Source organism: Mchenga conophoros, linkage group LG7 (genome assembly GCF_057382185.1).
Source record: "Mchenga conophoros isolate Kocher_MC1m ecotype Shallow Benthic linkage group LG7, M_conophoros_male_GT1.1, whole genome shotgun sequence".
In the NCBI taxonomy this organism is placed as follows: domain Eukaryota; kingdom Metazoa; phylum Chordata; class Actinopteri; order Cichliformes; family Cichlidae; genus Mchenga; species Mchenga conophoros.
In genome coordinates, this window is record NC_140532.1 from 29625106 (window position 1) to 29648012 (window position 22907).

The following is a 22907-nucleotide window of genomic DNA, read 5'->3' on the forward strand; positions in this document are numbered from 1 at the left end:
CCCGGGATCTGCTGGAGCCACTCGCCTAGCTTGGGAGTCACCGCACCTAGTGCTCCGATTACCACGGGGACCACCGTTACCTTCACCCTCCACATCCTCTCGAGCTCTTCTCTGAGCCCTTGGTATTTCTCCAGCTTCTCGTGTTCCTTCTTCCTGATATTGCTGTCATTCGGAACCGCTACATCGATCACTACGGCCGTCTTCTTCTGTTTGTCTACCACTACTATGTCCGGTTGGTTAGCCACCACCATTTTGTCCGTCTGTATCTGGAAGTCCAACAGGATCTTAGCTCGGTCATTCTCCACCACCCTTGGGGGCATCTCCCATTTTGACCTCGGGACTTCCAGGTTATACTCGGCACAGATGTTCCTGTACACTATGCCGGCCACTTGGTTATGGCGTTCCATGTATGCCTTGCCTGCTAGCATCTTGCACCCTGCTGTTATGTGCTGGATTGTCTCTGGGGCATCTTTACACAGCCTGCATATATATATATATATATATATTTATTTATTTATTTATTTATTTATTAGGGGTGCAACGATACACAAAATTCACGGTTCGGTTCGATACTTTGGTGTCACGGTTCGATATTTTTTCGATACAAAAAAAATGTTCATGCATTTTTAATTTGTCATTTATTAAGATTATAAATATATATTTTAACTCAAAAGTACAGTTTTTAAATTTAACCCTAACCCTTGTGCGTGTTTTTTATTTTGACAGCGAATGCGCACCTGCGGACCACTTATGTGCACCCCTGGTTATTTAGCTCGTCATATTGCAGCCACAGAAATTCTTTTGTCCATGAAACCATAAAGCTGCACTTTCTTTTTGCCTTATAGTCTGATTTGTCATAACTTTTCCGTTTTGTGGTAAGCTTTTCTCTGGCTGTCACTTCTTCACCCTGACCTCTCTTATTTGGCTCAGCAGAACTAAAATATATATCCTGCTGCTTTTACACACGGACTCACATAAGCTCAGCGATTCTCTGCGTGATCAACCTCTCACATGTTTAAGCTGCGGGAGATTTCACTTGTCATGTTTGCATAGTAAGCTAACCATTGATAAGACGATGTCAGAGGAATTGGTGCACAAATTATCATCACTCACAGATCAGTGCTGTCGCTCTCTATACACAGTTCGCGCGATTGCAAAGTGAAAGCAAAAAAACAAGCGCAAATTCAAACGCGACTTCAATATGTCACATATTGACAGTGGCTCACCGATGCCAATGACATAATAACCCAGCTACATTTCCGAAAGAATGCAAAAGCATTGACATATATTTTTCCTTCCTATGATAGCCCGATGGGCAGGGCAGAGATAGATTTTGGTAGCCCGACCGGAAAAATCGCTAGCTCCAGGACGTCGGGCTAGCGATATCGCGAGCCCTGTATCTGATTGAGGAATCACTCATCTTTGGAAAAGAGAGTTTATTACAGAGAAATGGCTCTTTCCAAAATAAAAGCTATACTATCCGCTTCTTCTGGGCTATATTCTCAGCAGCATATTAAACATATCAGGTCCCCATAAGGAGAATCCTGTGCTAACGGCTGTCTAAATGACTCGGGTAAAGTTTGTAGCATGCTTGTCATTTTTGTCTGCTTCCACTTGTCTTTGCACTAGGATGATGTCGGTGTAAATGTGCAGTCATATTCGTTGTGTTCCCACTAGTGCTTTCAGGTTAATCTCGTTGAAATGACCTTAACGCCACAACACGGCAAATCTCCGTTAAGGAGCTACCCCTGATCGCCCCGTGCATGGGGCTAGACGGCCAACACGTTAAGGAGCTAACTGCGCTAACACGCTAGCTCCCACCCATGTAATTAAGCATTGCATGGCACATCCAACATACTGTTTTACTTTAGTCCATGACGCGCTTACCTTCAGGGTCATACGTCACATGAAAACCAAAATAATTCCAAACGCCAGATCTGAATGAGAGTGGGGGAAGTTCAATTTGCCATGTTGCAAGGAGAGCTTAACTTCTGTCTCGCTAGCTTGCCCTGCGCTCTTCCTTCTGATGATGCTGTCTGTGTTGAGCGCTCAGTGGATCTGCGCTCGACAGTGCAGCCTAGGCGGAGTAGTCGAACACAGATTCACTGAGCGCTCAACACAGACAGCATCGTCAGAAGGAAAGTTGATAAAATAAATTACAAATTTTGTATTGTTCGATACATATGCGTACCGAACCGAAAGCACTGTATCGAACGGTTCAATATCGATAAGAATATCGTTGCACCCCCTAATTATTTATTTATTTATTTATATATATATATATATATATATATATATATATATATATATATATATATATATATATATATATATATATATATATATATATATATATATATATATATATATATATATATATATATATATATATATACACACATATATATATACACACACATACACACACATACATACATGATGGACAACATACACCACATGCAGATTGTAGAAGAAAGCAACAGAATGATGAGCGCATGCATCACTACAAATCAGAAAGTGCATGATCTTACAATAATTCTTAGATTTTAAAATAACTCAACAGTTTTACAACTTTTCCCTCTTTTTTAACAGCTGGTCAGAGGTGAAATGCTATCAGAAGCAACCTTTAAACGACAAAACTGTTATTAAGGACCCAGAGTCGGGCTGATAAAGACCGTTTTAGAAGTTTCTGCACAGTCAATGTGAACTCTGTGAGGTGAAGGTCACAGGTTTACCACACTTGTGTGCACTCAGTCAAAAGCAAACAGTTGAGCCATCAGCGTGGTGTGTTTCACAGTGAAGAACAAACAGTATTTTTGCTCGATATGTGCACACAGAGCTCCTCTGACTAATTATTACCATTTTATTTTACAGTCTAAATGTTTTTAAAAAAAACCTGTAACAGATGATCTGTGCTTCAAAAAGATATATAGACTGAAAACTGACAAAGCAATCGCAAATAGGTGTTTCAGTTGGACGCCTCCATCATTTCCACAAGCCTCAGATCTCAGAGCTTGAAAACAACAAGTTTTCACATAAAAATGAATTTAAAAAAACGGATCATCAAATATCAGAACTGTGGTCAGTCATACTGATATCACTGATAAATTGATGAAGAAATCATCCGCGTAGCTCACAGGTGAGTCAGGGAATAATGACAGTGCCATGTACAGTGTGCACCCCGGGGCCCCAAAGGACGGGTCGAACCTGCTGCAGAGTTTGCATTGAGGTCACAGTGAAGCGAGACAAACGGAGGAAACACAACACAGTGTGAGAAAACGCAAACATTTTTCAGTTCCTTCCACAGCGAGAACAAACTATGTTTAGTCTGTTCGACTCCCTGGAGCCGAACTGATCAACACTCGGCAGCCAAAAATATCATGACCATAAAAGGCCCGAAGAAACATTCTGCTGACCAGCGTTAACGGGCAGATCTGCTTGCAAAGGTATGAGAGTGTGTGTGTTTGTGGACACTGTTAGAGGACCAAAACAAGTCCCTTTTTTTCCTCACTGCCTGCTGATCTCGATTATCCAATAACAGCTGCTCCTCTCATCCTGTTTAACCGTTTAAAACCCCCCCCAAAAAAACCACCTGACCTCTATCGATAAAATAATAAAATAATAGAATATCAGTTTTCACACATGTTGAAGATTTTCTCTTTCATTAAGTGATGATAATCAAACCACAGAGTACAGTTTTAAACAACCAGGTTAGTCTGCATCCACAGACTCAGATACCTGCTAACTGTTCTCAGCAACATCCAATCAAAACCCTCAAATTTCACTCAGCACAACTGAAGCTTCATGGATGCTTTGTTAGTACAATTACCTCACTGCAGCCACGTTATTAATTAGATCAGGTCATTAAAAATGCTTCAAAAGTCTCCAACAGCACAAACACGCTCCACAGATCCAGTTCAGGTGAAGCCTCGAAGACAAGTAACAACTACAACCATCTACCTGTCAGCCACACCCATAATCATGCAAAGTTTAAGCCTTAAAACAGGTGAGTTATGAAAACATTCTCCTCCATACAGGTGTCATGAAGGAGGAAACATTTTGTGCTTTAACAAACAAGTATATCTTTAAATATGAATAAAAAGCAGAAGATTGATAATAGAGTGGATCCCCACAATCTCCTATTCTGGTTTTTGTTACCCACAGTAAGAAAACTGAGTCACTGCTGGACGTCAGAGGAACTGCAGTTTGGCTGCTTCTGGCAGCAGCCGAGCTTTGACCAGCTAACCGTGACGTCTGCACGTTCTGTTCAGAGTTTACTTGTGTTCATTTTTTTTAAAGGATTCTAGATCTTTTTGTCTTCTTTTTTTTTTTCCTGTGACATGAATCAAACCTTTACACCAAAATAATCATAAGAACTCTAAACTGTCCACATTCTGTTATCTAATCGTGAAGCGGGGCAGCACCTGCGTCCGCTCACTGAACCTGAAGCCTGTTTCCTCTGACAGCCGCTGCTGGACTTTCCCTGCAAAACAAACCCTTTTTTCTGAGTTTGATGTCTGGGAGGAAGTGACTCCACGGCTGCCCACTAACAAAGTTGTTCTCTTTAAAAAAAAAAAAGAAAAAGAAGAAGATCTGCTTTCTTTTTCCACGAATGAAAGGAAAAAGAGAACTGCCTGACGTGTTCGAGCTCATGGAGCTCTCACGGAGGACTTTCTCTCTCTTATAAGCTATAAAACGACTCGTTGAACATCATGAATCATATTTGCATCAAATATTTCAGACCAGGCAGGGTCCACCTTGAAATTACAAATTCAAAATTCAAATTTTATTTGTCACGTACACAGTCATACACAGTACGATATGTAGTGAAATGCTTGGACAACTGCTCGTGACCTAAAGAAAAAAAAAGGAAAAGGCTATGAATAAGATAGGAAATAAATATGAAAAATTAAAAAGTGTAAATTTAACTAGGAAGGAATAAAATATAAATTAAGGTTAAAAATGAAATAACTGTACAACACAATTTAGAATGAAGGGTAAATTTAACTGGGAAAGAATAAGATAAAATATATAAATTAAAGTTGAAAATAAAATAACTGTACAACAAAATACACAATATAGAACTATATAAGAATGTATGAAGAAATATAAATAAATATATACACAATAACAGCAGCTGTATTAACTGGAAATGAAGAATATAGTGACCAGTGTTGTGCAATCCACATTTATTACACAATTATTGATCTTTTTTTTTGCTCATTTTAAAAAATGTGTTTCAGTTTTTACAGTCAGATATGATGGGCGGTTTTCATTCCCAGGGTTCATCATCCTCTGTTATCAAGCAGGGTGTGTTTACTTAACTTTAAATACAGTTCTTTGTTGACCCTGCAAGAAAACTTACTCAAACTGACTCGACATTTCTCATTGCAGAGGGTTAATGAACCAACATGCTGATTAAAACTGAGCAGCAGGTGAAGATCTGCAGGGTCCATGTGACACCTCAGGATGAGAATGTTTTGAATTTGATTGCACCGACTCCAAAATGGGGTTGACGCTCAGCCACTTTATTAGAGATATCTGTTCAACTGCTCATCAGTATCTAATCAGTCAATCACGTGGCAGCAGCTCGGTGCATTTAGTCATGTAGACATGGCCGAGATGCCTGCTGAAGTTCAAACTGGGGATAGGACTGATGAAGAAAGCTGATCTACAGTAAGTCACCGAGTGTGGCATGGTGTCGGTCTGAGTGTTTCAGAAACTGCTGATGTGCTGCCATTTCCCACAAACATCTCTGAGTTTACAGAAAAAATATAATACTGCCGCTCTATGGAAAGCAAGCTGATAGAAGGTAACAGGAACTCAAATAAGCACCTGTTACATCCAAAGTATGCAGAACAGTATCTTTGAACCTAGCAGCAAATGAGCTGCAGCAATTGAAGAGCACACTGTGTCATTCCTGTCAGTAAGAACAGGAAAGTGAGGCTGCAGTTCACACACTAAACAAAACTGGACAACAGAAGGTGGAAAAACTAAATCATGACGTGTCACGTCAGAAGAACTTTAAACTGAAAGGTCAGAGAGAAAATGCAGACTGCTCTGTGCAGAACCCGGTGACAGTCGGGAGAAGAAACCCCAAAAACTCAGCGACACAAACTAAAGCATGAATGAAACAACGCAGATCAGCTTCATCAAGAACATCTACTTTAGATAATAAAAATGAATATCACAGCAGATTCACAGCACTAAAACTGAGAATATCAGACGACTTCTTTATCGGTACTGACCTCACGTGTTTGAGAAACACCCTTTGTGCTTCCACCCTTTTATTTTGTCCCCCAACTTGCTGATCCTGATCAGAGCCTGAAGATCTCCCAGAGCAGACAGAGACTTTTGTCTGCATCAGTCTGATTATCATTGATCGACGTTCACGCAAACGATTACTTTGATTATTGATTAGTCAGCTGGTTATTTGGCTTGTTTAAATGACAGTAAATATCAACTCCACCTCCTGGAGCTTCATGAGGACTAAAGAGAAACTTCTGGGTGTTTCCCCACAGGATAAGGACTGTGGCACATCTCCTCCTGTGGGAGTGTGTGTGTCAGAAAACCAATTTTCTTCCTTTAAAAAGTGCTCTGAGCTGAGTGAGCCTGCGCTGGGCTGCTGATGATCTAATGTGAATAAATCCAATAAAAGCAGCATGATGTAAGCGACACCTTACATCGCATCACGTGACTCTGCTGACCACTTTACGGGTGCAGCATTGAAAGCAGGTCACACTGCAGCTGCAAACACAAGCAGCAGGATTAACTATGTCCCCGAGGCTGGGAGAGGGGGAGGGAGGGGGGCATCCTGCACCTCTGTGCACCTCCTCCTCCTCTCTGTCTAACCTGATGTCAGAGGCTTTTGTTCGGCTCTCTGAGGCATCCTCTGCATGTTTCATGGAGCCTCGTTGAGATTCAGGGCGTGACTGAATCTGATTAACAGGAGCCGCAGAAGCACTAAAGCGAATCTGTGGAGGTAAATGTCACGCTCATGTTACAGTGAAGTCAAACAGGAAGCAGAAACACCGTGAAGTCCATTACACTCAAAGAAAACTCAAAACCCTTCGGTCTACAGCGTCGTTTGGAGAAACGTCTGCTTCCTCTTCAGTATAATGGAATAAACGGCCCAAAGTGCTAAAAAAGGCAATCAGTGAAGCACAAAGTCACCCAACCTTCCACTGGGTCATTAACCCATTGCTGCTGTTAGCCAGTTTTACTCCTATAAAAAGCAGGCACTGCTGCTGAGGTGAAATCAGAGATCAGACATCCATCATCTCAGACTCCAGACTCACAGAGCCACCCTGAAAACCTCTGAAGAAACAAGCTCAACTAGTTTCCTACATAAAGGAATTTTAAATGAAAAACATTTAAATCACCTCGATCTTCTTTAAACTATTACATTTAGAAAATGGAATAATAATAATAATAATGATAATACATTAAAGCACACTATACATATTAAAATACATTATGTTTTCACTTCATTTTAACTGACTTTAATGAGCTTTAATAGTTTTCATTTTTTATTACAAACAACATATGCTTTTGTGTTTTTGTATAAGATCAACGGTGAGATTTACTCTCACTCAGAAATATAGTGAATATAATTAATGATAAAACAAAATAATGGTTCGATAAAACAGAATGTGACAAAAATATAACTAAAGTAGCTCTTAAGTATGAAAGCTTAAGTTATTTTACTTCTATGAGCTGTTTTAGTTTATTCTACTCTACTGAGCTGTTTCAGTACAGAAATTTCCTAATTTTTGACATAAAGAAAGTTTTTCTCGGTCCTTGCCATCTGTCTGTTTTCTTTTGAGAAATAATAATAACACACACATTTGTGTGTGTGTGTGTGGGGGGGGGGGGGGGGGGGGGTCTGGAGGGCCTATCCCTGCCCAGTGGCCCTGCAGGAGTTTTTGTCCGGCCCTGTGCATCCAGCATTCAGGTTTCCATTAGCAGTTAAAAGGGTCACACAGTGACTCAGAAGTACTTTTACTTTTACTCATATAACAGTGTTAATATAAACAGCTATAAGTGAGTCTGTGATTGATCTGCATGTATATGGGACAAAGCCCCATCCTGACTGTTGGTGAGTGAAACGGAGATTAATGAGGTCTTACCTGGGAAGGCGTGTGGGTTGGACGACCCTCTCTTGAGGCACTTGGAACAGAGAACATGTACAGAGTAGTGCAGACCGGGCCACTCCTGCAGCAGCATGTTCAGCTCCTCCACCAGTGGAGTGATGGCCTGCCAGGCAGTCCAGATGTTGGGCAGTGAGGCGTGGCTGGCGATGGAAAGAGTCTCCACCTGCAGCTTTCCTTTGGCAGGCCGGTGGCTGATCACCACGGGAACTTTACCCCGATAAGCGAAGATCTGGTGCTTGCTGTCTGAACGCTGCACCACGTGGCTGTTGATCTGCACGCTGAAGCGTGCGAACAATCCAGGAGGAAACAGGAAAGGGAAACTGTACTGGATGTGCAGCTGCTCCACAGAGAAGAAGTTACACAGAGGCAGAGAGCTCCCGCCGGCTGAAGCATCCACCTGGACCTCCTCGCTGCTGACGTAGCTGGGGAACTTGTACCACACAGTCGCGCCATTCAGAGGCTTGCTGCGGGGTTTGTTTATGCAATAGCAGATCCCCATTTTCTCCAGTAGCTCCATGATGAGATGGAGGTCCTGCTGGGTCTGGATGAGCGGTCTGAGGAGCAAGCGGATGACATTAGAGGGTAGGAGTCCATGCTGGAGGAAGCCCTCAACGTGGTGCTGCAGATGGGTGACCCTGAGGTTCTCTCCCTTCTCATCCTCTATGACCAGACTCACTCGCCCCTTGTCCCCCCTCTCCCCTTCAGAGAGGAGCCGGTCCAGCAGGGTGGACTCATCCCTCTGGAAGAACACATTGAGAATTGCGATGAATCGTGGAAGATTGTGAAAAACGTATTCCCTTAGCGTGAGGCTGTCCTCAAAGTAGAGCAGCTTCCCACTCTCGTGCAGGTAGGATAAAGCGCTCTGCAGCCGGTCCTCAGTGAGCCCTGCCTGCAGGCCCAGCCGGGCTGAGTCCCACCACGAGAGCCACAGGTCTTTGGGCTTAAAGTGCAGCTCCTCCAGCATCTGCCAGGACTTTGGCAGCACACGATGGAGGTTGGGGAAGATCTCCCTGTGTTCTGCAACGGACATGAGCTTCTCCCTCAGCCTTGGGATGTTCCTCTGAGCACCTGTGCAGCAAACTCTCAGGACAGGAGAGAGGATCTGCAGCCGGTGGTTCAGCATGTACTGCAGCTGGGCTTTTCGGCGCCTCAGGTTTTTGTCAGTGACACCGTAAAAGAGGATGTGAGGGCTGGAGGTGCGGACGTTGTAGCCCTGCTCCAGAGCCTGGTCCACCTGCAGTGCCAGCCCCCTTAAACTCTGGATGTCCCTCTTCTCCTGCAGGCCAATCTGCCTGTGGATGTCCAGAGTCTTCTCCTCCACCTCCACCTCCGCACACAGGTCTGTGTGCGTGCCCACCAAGCAGACTACAGCATGGGGCACTTTGGCGCAGAGCAGGTGAAGGAAATACCCAACATGGGTGTAAAAGTTCTTGGGCGAGTACGTTTTGAGGTTGATGACGAGAATGTAGAGAGCACCGGGGGAGAGAAAGAAGGGTTTGATCAGGTCGTAGTTTTGCTTCCCTGACAGGTCATACACAAGGAACGTGAGGTGGCGATCAGCGTCTGCCACCCAGTTGGTGACTTCAATTCCTTTGTTTCCCTGGTTACTGCTGGCGTCCTGCTGCGTGCTCACCAGGCTCTGCCTCAGCCGGGTTTTCCCTGCGTTTTGGGTCCCCATCAGGACCAGTTTGAGCCGCGGCTTCACGGCAAACTGAGAGTGTGCAAGCTCCTTCTGATACACTGCGATGTATGGGATTCCCTTCATGCACACCTCGTATGGTGGCTGGATCAGAGGGTTATCCTTCACTTTCCAAATGTTCACTTTGGAAAGCTTTCCAAAATTATCTGGAAGAATGGCTATTTGGTTACCCTGTAAAACGAGCTCCTCCAGATTCTCCAGCTCCACGATGGAGTCAGGCAGATATGTGATGCTGTTATTGTCCAGCCACAGGTTCACCAGCTTCCCCAGCTGGCCGATTTCCTCTGGAATATGAATCAGTCTATTCCTGCTCAGGTAAAGCTCCTCTAATCCCGTTATGCTCAAAATAACCTGGGGAAAGTTTTCAAAGTCATTTGAGGACAGATTGAGCATTTTGAGTCTTTGCAGGCTGCCGAAGGAGGGGGGCAGCTCTCTGAGGTGGTTCCCGTCCAACATCAGGCTCTCCAGGTGCTGCAGGTGACAGAAAGTGTGGGGTAAGGAGGACATGTGGAGGCTGCTGAGCCACAGGATTTTGATGGACTGCAGCTTCCGAACGTCCACCGGTAACACCTCAAACTTATTCCCAGAGCAGTCGAGCTCCTCCAGCTCACGGAGGGCCATGATCTCGGGGGGAAACTGGTTCAGCTTGTTGTGATCTGCATCCAGAGTTCGCAGGTGGGCGAGGCCGGAGAACGACCTGGGGAAATCGTGCAGGTCGTTAAAGCTCATGTCGAGCTCCTCCAAAGACTGCAGAGCTCCGATCTGAGCTGGCAGGTGCTGGATTTTGTTGTGGCTGATGCACAACTTCTTCAGCCCTCTCAGCTGCCCCACGCCCTCAGGAAGGCTCCTCAAACAGTTGTGGCTCATGTCGAGCTCCACCAGCCGCCCCAGCTCAAACACTACCCTAGGGACAGAGCTGAACTTGTTCCTGCGGAGGACCAAGACGCGCAGGTTGTTCAGGGAGGATCCCAGGCCGTCCGGCAGCTCCTGCAGGGAGTTGTTCCCCAGGTTGAGCGCCTCGATGTCGGCTATGTCCTCTGGCAGGATGATCTGGTTGTTTTTGGAGCAGAGAGTGAGCTGCCTCAGGTTGCTCCGCAGCTTCCTGGAGCGGAGGGCGGCATCCCTCCACAGCCTGGCCGTTTTCAGATTGTTCTCCTTGTCCTCCATGGCGCTGCAGCCGGACCCCTCCTCCTCCTCCTCCTTCTCCTTGTTTTCATTGAGAGTTTTCATGGATCCTGAGCGGGCAGCATGGTGGACGGAGTCCCTCAGAAATCAGCGCGCTCCTCACCCACAAACCCTCCTCCTGAGAGGGCAGACGATCCGCTTCGAGTCGGGAAATGATCGAGTTTGTCGAGAGGAGCGGGAGGCGTGTGCGCGGCCGCGGAGGCATCCTTTTCTCCTGCGCCACTCAGCACACAATAAAGGCAGACCTCAGCGCTCACAGCTCCGGCTTTAAACCGAAGCTCCGGAGCCTCGTTTCTCCTCCAGTCATCGCCGCCGCCCTCATCGCCTCCATTAGCCGTCCTCCGCCTCTTTCCGTCCTGGTGGATGTGCGCGTTTGTGAGCGCTCTCCGAGCCTCCGTGTCGCTTCCTGGGAGCGGGGAGTGGAAGTAAAGGAGCAGCCGCTCACTGCGTCAGATCTCTGAGCCCTCCTCCTCCCTTTCTCCTCCTCCCTTTCTCCTCCTCCCTCTCTCCTCCTCCCTTTCTCCTCCTCCCTGCACTGTGGGGAGCAGCAGGAGGAGGTGGAGGAGAAGGGAAAGTAATCGGAGGGTGAAAGCTTCCTAAACTGTGCAAAGAAATTCAGACCAAACACAAAAACAGTGAACAGTTCGACAGAAACATTTCTGCCGAGACAGAGAGAGACGATCAGCTGATGAACGCAGAATTTATAAATGTAGTCTGAATATTCATGTTTACACATGCAGAGGTTCAGAGTCCAAAGAGGATAAATGCGAGTAAAAAAATAAAAGAATAAAGGTGATAATATTAGTGATAAAGTCTGAACATGAGCCCGAAAAGACTGTAAATGTGAGTTCTCCGACGGCAGAAGAAGGACTCTGCCTCCACGTGCTGGTCATGATGTGGAAGTACACCAAACAGCACGTTTAATTCCCAGGCGTCTCCTACAGAGCTGTTCTAGCTTAGTGTTAGAGTGTGTTCACTCATTTCAGTATTCTGGTTGGAATTTCATTAGTTTCTCTCTTTTTTATTATTCACAGCATTTTAGATGTTTTTGATACTGCAATCATACTGTTAAACTGAGTAACCTTGATAACCTGCAGTCTTACACACACCACTCAGGAGCTTCTCTCCTCCTGTCATGCTTACATCTGCAACACATGTAAGACCACATCTGTCTACAACACTGAAATCCACACACACAGATCTTTATTTGTCCTCTGCCTGAAATCTTTCTACCTATAAAAGCACGTTGGGACTGAAGCTGTTTCCAGACTACTGCAAGCTAACAAAACAATAGGATATCTCATTGGCTTTGATGTTTCCACTGATGGCATAAAATCTAATATTGTGTTTAATTAAGTAGACCAAACTCCATTTTTATCAACTTGTTATTAGAGCTCAGTTTAAGTAAGTTACCGGTACTTTTCAAAAAGCTGATCAACTCAGTTTATTTGAGTTGATATAAATTAGAAAAACTAAGTAAACTGGAAATGTATTCAAACTGTTTTTGTGCATTCTCTCAGTTTAGCACCAGGTTTATGAACTTGCTAACTAGCCAGTTTTAGCCTAGCTTTTCATATCACCGATGCTCAGTGTGCATGCTGCTGCATCTCAGCTCATGTTACTTAAAAATGAACCCTGCAGCTTTAAAAACCTTGTATAAAAATCGTATACATTTTTTGTTGATTGTTTGAAATAGAAAAGTGAGCAGCTATAAGAGCCCAGATGAAACTTATTCAGAAGATGCAGCCGTTAGGGGGCGGGGCTTGTTTTTAATCCATACAAACCTTTATAACATATGAACTGTATATTTTGACCCCTGTATTTATTTCAATGCTTTGTGATTGCTTTTCAACATCTGTGACATCGATTAATGTCACAGATCTCAAGTGGGTTTTTTGTAACAAAACGTGTTTAGACAGGTTTTGTTGTGAAAGTCCAAAGCCATAACCAGATTACCGGCTTGTTAAATAGTTAAAGTCTAGGTTGGCTTTATAGTTGAAAATAAAGTAATTCAGCTTGTCCTTCTAAAGAATTAAATTAAATCCCATGTTTGAATCATATGAAACATTTTGGGTAAGCACTGCCACATGTTTTATCAGGTCATTGTGCTTATTAGAAACTTTATATATTGGATGTTAGCTTTTAACAAGCATGTAATGATTACATTTAAATTAGGTGTTCTTTTTTAAACACGTATTTATTTAGGCCTAAACTGACAGTGGCGGTACCACACATTCAGACACAGTAATAGACGGTGTTTTTAGTCTAATTTGGTTGTATGAGGTCTACATTGACCTTCTGTCTTGTAAGTTATAATGACTGCACAACCATTAGGGATCAAAACAGCTTCTAAATAATTTTTTGGTCCCTGTACTTGTTTCTTACTGTCTTTGAGGCTCGGGACCAGCACTCCCCACGTTACATCAAACTCGTACAAGTCTAGAAATGGAGCTGTTGGACAGAAAGACATCAACTGAGTGGTAAACATTATTGGGCAAGTTGCTACAAATTGTTTTTTAATTTAGTAGAACTTGAAATGTTTATCTGTGGGTAAACATTTCGTATTTCACAGTCAGAAACATCAAGTTATTCTTAGTATTGTATACTTGCAATGAATAAGCTGTCCTAACGTAGTTCTTTTAAGTAAGCTTTACTTAGATTTTTTGCATTGTTCTTTGTTTTTTTTTTAGTTCTGTGAACTAATTTGATTTTACAGTGCAGTTGTTCACGGGTGACTGGTGCATCTGTCATCATCAGAGACCTTAAGGCCAATTAACTGACCTGTTTTTTTTCACATTTCCCCTCTGAATGGAATTAGTTCAACCTCTACCCCTTTTAAGGGAATAATTATTTATTCTCTGTTGAATCGTTAGTGTTCTCCTTCACAAAAAAATAAACAGTCTCTAATTGTTATGGTAGTTTTCATTTTAATGGAAAGCAACAGAATATCAACCAAAATTAAAAAAAAAAAAAGGAAAAATCACATTACATAAAATGTATAAACTGATTTGCATGTCAGGGAGTGAAAGAAGTGTTTCAATGCCCTGTAATTTTTATTGTGCCAAATCACAACAGTCTCCTCAATGTGTTTCCTTTTCCAAGATGCCGCAGCGAATGGATGCCCTGGCAGGCGTATTTTCCATCTTGTTTTTTTGCATAATTTGTGTTTCTGGACACTTTTCTGGATATTCTTACACCAGAGAAGCGCTTCTTAACTACTGTCACATCTGCGGTGGATAAACTCCCACCACTTACTCTGATTCAGACACATGACCCTGTATTGTGGTCTATGCACCTGTTCCATTCTTGCACTGATCATCACCTGCACTCATGTATATATCAATCTGCTTAGCTCTTTTTATCTTTAAGTGTTTGTCTTATCGTATGTCTTGCACAAAGTACAGCAGCAATTTCCTAATGTTGTAAATCTGCTCAACATTTGGCAATAAAACTCTTTCTGATTCTGATTTATACTGTAAGATGAGGACTCTACAGTAATACAAAGAAACCCAAAGAATCAGATGATGCCTGTTAACAAACACTTGGTCACAGTGGAAAGGAAAAACTCAGTTTTAACAGGAAGAACCTTCAGCAGAACTAGTGCTCAGGGAGGGGCGGCCATCTGTCGCCAGATGTTCACTCTCACTTCACTTTAACATATAGAAGGAAGATGTTTGTTTGCACGATTATTTAGTGCAAACATGTATTCTGTCAGATATCTCAGACTTTTATCTGAGTTAGTGCTCAGCTAAGATTAAATAATTATTGGTGGTAATTTTTACATCCATGTAGATGAGAGTCCCCTTCTGCTTTTGGATCATCTCTCCTCATCTCATTTCCTTGATTTCTTTGCTCGTGTAACAGGTGCATTAGAAAGATTTTATCATTATTTTTCATGAATATTTATATGTTTATTTTGTGTATTTGTATTTTTGTGAACTTTTGTTTGTGTGACCTTTGACTTCCCATGTGTGTCACTTCCTACTCTCCTCAGTCAGCCGAGGCCTCGCTGGGCAGAGGTGAGTTTCTGTTTCTGCTCCAGTTTACAGAACAGTTGCATGCAGTAAAGGTGCTAAAAAAAAGGTTCAAACCCAGTTGGTTATATTTTTATAATATTGTTGGATGTTTTTAGTCTAAACTGTTTTTCTGTTGAGTGCAGTACTTTATTGTAATATGCTAATTTGCTGAACTTACGCTAGGTTAAGAGAACATGCAGGTGGTTTCTCATGCGGCCTGCTACTTTTCCCTCTTATAAAGGTGTGCACGTAGAAAATTTAAATGGCAGCATTAAAAAAAGATCAAATAGAAGAAAGTCTATTAATGTTAATGTTTTTATTCATCAGAGCACAAATAAAAAACACAAGTTCACCTAAAGTATTTTCTTTCAAGTCTCCAAAAACTCAAAACCTGATAAAAATGAACACTGAGCAAAACTCCAACGTCTCATTTTGTGCCGATGAACTCTGCCGTGACCACTACAGGGCGCCATCTCCGTATAACTGAGTGGACGCTGCGACTGTGGTCATCTACGTTTAAGTGGTGTTACATGGAGAGAAAGCAAGTGAAGCGCAACAGAAGCCAGTTAGAATCAGATTGACAGACTTTTAACTGACACACCAACGCTCGGCTTCATTACATCCATGAACCTCCTTTCGGGTCCTCTTTTCCTCCTGTCTGGCAGCTCGAGTCTCAATTATACCTTTAAAACCATGAGAATAAAATCAAAGTGTGAATGAGAGTTCCCGATAATCAGATTCTATAGAAAACATGGAGAATGTAGAGTATTTACTCTGAATATGTTCATTTGTTCCCTTCAATAAAAATCAATCAGTTCATCAAATAAAATCAGTCGTTGATCGACTCAGTTTGATTGACAGGACAGATGATCAGAGGTGCAGAGAATGGGTGGAGTTTGTGAATGAAGGAGCAGCCAGTAAAGGAGTGGATAAGACCTGCAGCACCTACATCATAAAAGGAGACCAGACCCTCCTCATAATCCACAAACACTCCTATCATCTCAGGACCAGACTGAAGACAGAGGGGGACTGGAGGACCAGCAAGAGCTCTGTATTCATTTCCATTTCTCAGCCACACAGTCCAGAAACCATCCTGAGGACACAGTGGGATTTTTCCCTTCCTGTTGATCGACTCTCTGGCCACTCCTAAAGTCCAGGCAGTCTTTCCTTTAACCTGAACCTCAAAGTAAAATCTGCCTGAAGAGAAACTCTGCTTTCCTAAAACATTAACACAGTAAGAAAATCTCTCTGGGTTGTCAGGAAGTTTCTTCCTCACATCACCACAGTGCACTTGTTTTTCATCATCAGACAGGATGAGTTTAGAATTTGCTGTATCCAGATCCAGAGTCACGTCCACTGCATACTGCTGGACCCTCTTCAGCTCAGCCTCAAACAGCTTCTTCTTCATGAGTTTCCTGAGCATCTCCTCCAGCTGAGCCACAGCTCTCACCACAGTCCCCTCGTATGATGGTGGACGGACGCTCACTCCTCTCCAGTCCTTGGTGGGTGGAGCAGCTTTCAGGGACAAGAAGCTGGAGTAGGTGGAGGTGGTCTTCAGAGCGTGAGAGCTGCTCCACCTCAGATCTTCTCTTCTTCAGCTCAGAGATTTCCTGTTCCAGATCTTTGATCAGACCTTCAGCGTGTTTCTCTTTTGTTTCCTGTTTGTCTTCGATCTCCTTTATGAGCTCCTTCAGGCCTCTATCGACAGACTTCTTTAGAGCAGTGAAGACCTGAACACCTTCTGCTTTCTGTCTGTCTGCATCACCTTTACTCATCTTCACTGACTCTTTGATCTGCTGAATCTTCAGTCGTCTCTTCTGGATCATCTGCTGAATTTCAGCCTCTGTCTTCTCCAGCTCTGCCTTCTTTCCTTCATATTCGTCCTTCAGAGGAACAAACTCGTGGTTCTTGTGGTCTGAAATAGAGCAGCGTGCACAGACACATGTCTGGTCAGTCTTACAGAACAGCTCCAGAGGTTTATCGTGCTTCTTACACATTCTGCCCTCCAGGTTCTCCACAGCATCAATCAGCTGATGTCTTTTCAGACCTTTCTTTGTCAGATGAGGCTCCAGGTGAGTCTGACAGTAGGACTCCTGACACACCAGGCAGGACTTCAGGGCCTTCAGTCTGGTTCCAGTGCAGATGTCAGGGAACTTCTCCTGGTTTGGCAGCTTGTTGCTCTGAGCTGCTGTAGCTGGCCTTCTGCTGAACTTCACATTTGAACTGAGCGACCACCTCAGAGATGAAGGTGTTGACCCTCAGATGAGGTCTAGTGTTGAAAGTTTCATTACACATGGGACACTGACACCTCTTATTTATGTCCCAGTACTCAGTGATGCAGTTTTTGCAGAAGTTGTGTCCACATGGTATACTGACTGGATCAGTGAACACATCCAGACAGACGGAGCACAGAAACTGATCTTCAGATCGCAGACTGCTGGCAGCAGACATGTCTGCACTCTGACGGAGAAAAAAAAAGAAACACTTTTTTTAAAATTCACAAAAAAAAGAAAAGAAAAAAGTGTCAGGTTTGTACTCTTTACATGTGTCTGTCAGCAGTTAGAGTTACTATCTATCTACTGTGATAGGATTTATATTCCTGTAAAAAGCAGAGTGATGAGCAATGACCAAAACTGCAGGTGAATATAAAAAGTGTGTAAATCTCCAAAATGACTCCATGTAGTCACCTGAGGTGACTGGCATATTATCAACCTCTGATGGTTCTTGAATAATGTGTAATGTACTTTCTGGTCCCAACAATTTAATAGCAAAATCTACAAAAGTTTAACTTATCCTTCTTAATTAAATATTTGTTTAGAGTGTTACAAACTATAAACTTTTCCTTCTCTGTGTTATATTCAGAGTATACATCCATTAGTTTATTTGATGCGTGACATACTTTTATAACATACCACTTTACAAAAAATAAATGTTTTTCCAATTAAAGCACATATTTATTTTGAAAATGACTCAGAACATTTTATTAAGGATAAAGGAAGCAGACAATAACCTTGTGTTCTTCTGTGATGTTAGTGTTGGATGAAGGGAGCAGTATCCTGTTGGCCAAGGATCAAATGCAAACACATGACACTACAGAATGAAGTGAATGTGAGCCTTTACTGGCTGATGCAAACAGGAAGAGTGGATAATAAAAGCCAGAAGAGTCAAGAAAGGAGTAATTAAAAAGAAAACACAGCATGAAACATCACAGCAACTACTTCTTCTAAATACTAAAAATGTCTTTCTTACATAAATGGAAGTAAAAGGATATTGAATGTAGTCTGTGAGCAGTTGGCAAACTTTTGCAGACAAGTCTGTGTTTTCTATGCAAACTGCAGCGAGCTCGTCAGCCTGCAGACACCAAAGCGAGGGAGCTTTTCAGTGCAGCACCAATTTCACCAGAAGACTGCCAGTGAAGCAATCCACATTCTTCCATAGTGACCAGTGGTTACCAAGAAGTCATAAGCTGATGTTGAGGCCTGTTTGACTGCAGTGTAAATGATCCACATTCCAGTGTTACACTGCATTTTTAAAATGTTGCCTCACCGCCTTCCCTGGTGGGTGATCTATCTCTACACATTTCAGAATAATTAATGAAGATATTTGTTAGTGAGGTGTGTTTACAGATTTAAGTCTTCAGCAGAAAACTGAGCTGATGGTCGCTCACATCAGCTGATTAATTCATGTGGCTGTAGGATGAGCTCTTTGGAGGTCCTGCTGAACTCCTTTATTTGCAGCCGTCCCTCCTTCACCTGCACAAACACCCTGATTAGAGTCAAGCAGCTCAGTGTTCTTCTGTCTGCTGGATTTCTGCCCCCTGCTGGCCTGGAGACAGATGACAACAGAGAGATCAGAGTGACAGCATCACAGGCAGAGGGCTTCATTCTCAGATACAAACACGTATTCAGTACCTGACAGTAGAAATAAAGGGCAGTGATCACCAGCAGCAGAGTCAGCGGTAGGATGAGCATTGTGATGAGAACTGTGAAATCTGTTGGAGCTGATAAAAACACATTCATCTTTGTATTAAAGTGAAAATAGTAGGATAAAAAGGGAGAAACAAGAACGTAATACTGTGGTAATTTCTAAGTTATTACCATTCAATTAATGCTGGTAGTTTCTTCTTGATGCATTCTCAATCATCCAGGAAAGTAAATCTCCAAAAAGTTGATTCTGTTCATCTGGACGTAGCGTTTTATGGGAGAAACGTTTCGTCACTCATCCAAGTGACTTCTTTAGTTACTTCAGTTCAGTTTGTACATGGAAGAAGTGGAAAAGAGGGCTTTGCTATCCTACCCTGGAACACCACCAAGCCATTGGTTCAGATATGTGGATGACACCTGGGTGTAAATCAAATCTCAGGACATACCACAATTCACTGATCACATTAACTCGGTGGACCGACAAATCAAATTCACCATAGAGGATATGAAAGTGGCAGGTTAGCCTTCTTAGACTGTGAGATTTCCATCAGTAATGAGGGACATCTAAAAGCTGACGTGTACCGTAAACCTACACATACGGATCAGTATCTAAGGTTTGACTCTCATCATCCACTGGAGCACAAACTGGGTGTCATCAGGACGCTACAACACAGAGCGAACACCATCCCCACTGACACAGCGACCAGGGAGGCAGAAGAACGGCACATCAAGAAGGCCCCTTAGTAAATGTGGTTATCCCAGCTGGACTTTTGTCAAAGCTGGAAAGGCACCTAAAGAAAGCTCCAGCCGATCCAGGAGAGAAGGACAACTGCTGCCCAAGTGAAAACCTGTAGTGATCCCATATGTGTCAGGAGTATCGGAACAGTTGAGACACATGTTTTCTAAACACCGGGTCTCTGTGGCTTTTAAACCCCAAAACACGCTGCACCAAAAACTGGTCCACCCCAAGGATCGGGTCCCCCAAACAGAGTAACATAGTGCACGCTGCTAAGTTCCAGGAGGATTGCCATGAACATCGGGGAAACCAAACAACCTCTGGCGAAGCGGATGGCACAACACAGAAGAGCCACCTCATCAGGCCAGGACTCTGCAGTCTATTCACACCTACAGGCCAGTGGACACTCTTTCAATTATGAGGATGTACACATCCTGGACAGGGAGGAACGCTGGTTTGAGCGCAGAGTCGAGGAGGCCATTCACGTGAAATGGGAAAGACCATCTCTGAATCAAGGAGGGGGCCCAAGGGTACATCTTTCGCCATCTTACAATGCTGTGATTGCAGCCATTCCCCAACTCTCTGTGAATGGTACTCATGGCCATTGATCAGTGGTCTTTGGTCAGTGGTTGTTGATCAATGGTCATGAGAATTTGCATAATTAAGATTAAGGAACTGACCTCCCAGCCCATTGTTCCTTCAGTGGGCTGGTTTCAGTCATTATGCAAATGTGCTGTTTATAAGATTGGGGAAACCTGCAGTCAGCTGAGACTGAAGAAGTCACTTGACGAAACGTTTCTCCCACAAAACACTACGTCCAGATGAACAGAATCAACTTTTTGGAGAGGCTGGTAATTTCTGTGTAATAAGCAGAGCTTATTACAGAGCTGCAAAATGCTGAACTGCCTGTTTTTTTAAATTAATAACATATATGTGATTATTATGTCACAGATTTAAGCCCCATAGGGCGGGCTTAAATCTGTGACTCTCCACCATTTAAACTTAGAACTCAATAAGCTTCTCAGACGAGATGTAAAACATCTTCAGGAAACTTAAAAAAGTCCAGACGCTTTTATTTCCAAGCTCCTTAGATTTTGCAGCTCTGGTTCCTCATTATTAAACAGAAGCTACCACTAGTAATTGAGTAGTAATAACTTGGTAATAACTTGAGTGGTAATAACTTTATTATGTGGTAATAAATTACCACATTACATTCTTGGATTTAATTATATTCTGCTGAAATAAAAACATTTAGTTGGAAAAATAATTAGCATATAACAAACCACAGTTTCTACGGGCTTAAAAAGAATTCAAACCGACAGATGTCACTGAAACATCGATTTTATCTGGCTAATGTGGATTCAGGTCATAAACAGTATCATCAAAAACTCTGACAGCAAACTCAGAAATTCCAGCTTCCGACTTCAACTGGAATGTAACATATCCTTCAGGAAGCCAGGTGACCTGGTTCTTTGGGTCATCAACTCATTCAGCTTTCAAAGCTGTAAACATCTGAGAGTCTCTGCTTCAGCTTACCTGACACAGTGACAGACAGCAGGCGGCTCTCAGAGGAGAAGTTATGAGCGATAGCATAGACGTGATAAACACAGCTGTAGTTTCCTTGGTGGGCGAGCTTTGCAGCAGGAAACAGGAAATAAGCAGAGTGATTGACAGCTGGTTGGGTGTAGTTGTATGCTGTGTTGGAGGAGGTGAAGGTGAGCTGGAAGAAGCCTCCTGGGTACTGTGGCTGGATGGAGCAGCTGATGGTGAAGTTAGAGCCCCTTGATACCCGAAGCTCCTGCTGCTGGGCTTTGGAAACCCCGTTCATGGAGGACACAGAGATGACTGGCTGAACCAGGAAGTCTGTAAACACAGAAAATCTTCTGAATCTGAGGTGAAAGAGAGAGGCTTGATTCATTCATGAGAGGTGGAATGGTGGAGCATTTTGGTGTTAGCAATATTTAAAATGGTGAAATACCACAAGCTTGTTAATGCTACAATCCAAAATAAATCCAAATTTGTGTGTCCACTTCTTATTTTTAAAGTCATTAAAGATATATGCTGTGCAAACACTCCACCCTGGAAACAGAACAGCTCGAATAACTGATTGAAAGCTCCAAATGATCCTGACACTCACACCATGATGAGTGGATTTTGAACACGACTGTAGTTTCTGATGGTTGAATTGTACACCAGTGTAATTAATTTACACTGTTAGGCTGATATAAACAAGTTTTATGTTCTTGTACAGACAGAAGGAATTCACAGTAATGGTTTAGAGAATCGTCTTTGAACTGTTACAGGCTGGGTTTCCTTGTTTGTATTTCTGATAAAATACTACTTATTATTAATCTATTGCTCTCTTTCACAGCATGTCTTTTGTCCTGTCTTTCTTCTCTCACCCTAACCAGTGGCGACAGATGGCCGCCCCTCCCTGAGCCTGGCTCTGCTGGAGGTTTCTTCCTGTTAAAAGGGTAGTTTTTCCTTCCCACTGTAATCAAAGCGCTTGCTTATAGGGGGTCATATGATTGTTGGGTTTCTTTCTGTATGTGTTACTGTAGGGTCTACCTTCCAAAACGACGCACCTTGAAGTGGCTGCTGTTGTGATTTGTTGTTGTATAAATAAAACTTAAATTTAAAGGAATGGTAAAATGACAGCAACATGGTGGCACAGTAGTTAGCACTGTTGCCTCACAGCAAGAAGTCCCTGAGTTAAATTCTGCCATCGGACCTCGGTCTTTTTGTCTGTCTGCCTGCTCTGCCCATTTGTGCGTGGGTTCCCTTCAGGTACTCTGGCTACCTCTCACAGTCCAAAGACATGGAGTCAGTGGGGTTAGCTTGATTGGTAACTCTAAATTGCCCATAGGTGTGAGTGTGAATGGTTGCTTGTCTCTTTGTGTTAGCCCTGCAATAGACTGGCGACCTGTCCAGGGTGTACCCTGCCTATTGCAAAAAGACAGCTGAGATAGACTAAAGCCCCCTTGCAGCCCTGACAAGGATAAGAGAATGGAATGCATTTCTTTTAATAGCTAACTGAGATTTCTGCAGAGATCTTGCATCTGTTTCTAAAAACTGTTTTGATTGCCGGTCTCTCACCTCTGACATTTGGGGCAGCTTTGAACTCCAATTATTTCTGATGGAACTCTATTCTCCTGTGCTGGGTGCACTTGTTTATCACCATTCCAAGTTTAACAA

General features: G+C 43.0%; 2 protein-coding genes and 1 pseudogene across 5 annotated transcripts in view; all 3 read right to left on the minus strand.

Moving 5' to 3' along the window:
- The window catches only part of mfhas1 (multifunctional ROCO family signaling regulator 1), a 28375-nt gene extending 16864 nt beyond the window's left edge, over positions 1 to 11511 (minus strand). For both annotated transcript variants that reach the window (XM_085278793.1, XM_085278792.1), the window contains exon 1: positions 8130 to 11511. In XM_085278793.1, coding sequence (XP_085134919.1) covers positions 8130 to 11082 — 2953 coding nt within the window. In that variant the 5' untranslated portion in view covers positions 11083 to 11511. The remainder of the gene's footprint in view (positions 1 to 8129) is intronic.
- A 3847-nt stretch (positions 11512 to 15358) lies between these two features.
- LOC146570360 (E3 ubiquitin-protein ligase TRIM21-like) lies at positions 15359 to 18717 on the minus strand (annotated as a pseudogene). The gene is made up of 3 exons (XR_014892987.1): positions 18678 to 18717; positions 18064 to 18109; positions 15359 to 17513 (listed from the first exon to the last, which is right to left on the minus strand). The product of XR_014892987.1 is annotated as an E3 ubiquitin-protein ligase TRIM21-like (transcript).
- Positions 17524 to 22907, minus strand: part of LOC146570361 (scavenger receptor cysteine-rich type 1 protein M130-like) — a 61379-nt gene continuing 55995 nt past the window's right edge. The window contains exons 17-20 of one of the 2 annotated variants that reach the window (XM_085278785.1): positions 21249 to 21575; positions 18965 to 19053; positions 18721 to 18878; positions 17524 to 18625 (exon numbers count right to left, since the gene is read on the minus strand). In XM_085278785.1, the coding sequence (XP_085134911.1) occupies positions 18735 to 18878; positions 18965 to 19053; positions 21249 to 21575 (560 nt within the window). In that variant the 3' untranslated portion in view covers positions 17524 to 18625; positions 18721 to 18734. Of the gene's footprint in view, positions 18879 to 18964; positions 19054 to 21248; positions 21576 to 22907 lie in introns of both variants that reach the window. The other variant, XM_085278784.1, reaches the window with a different exon arrangement.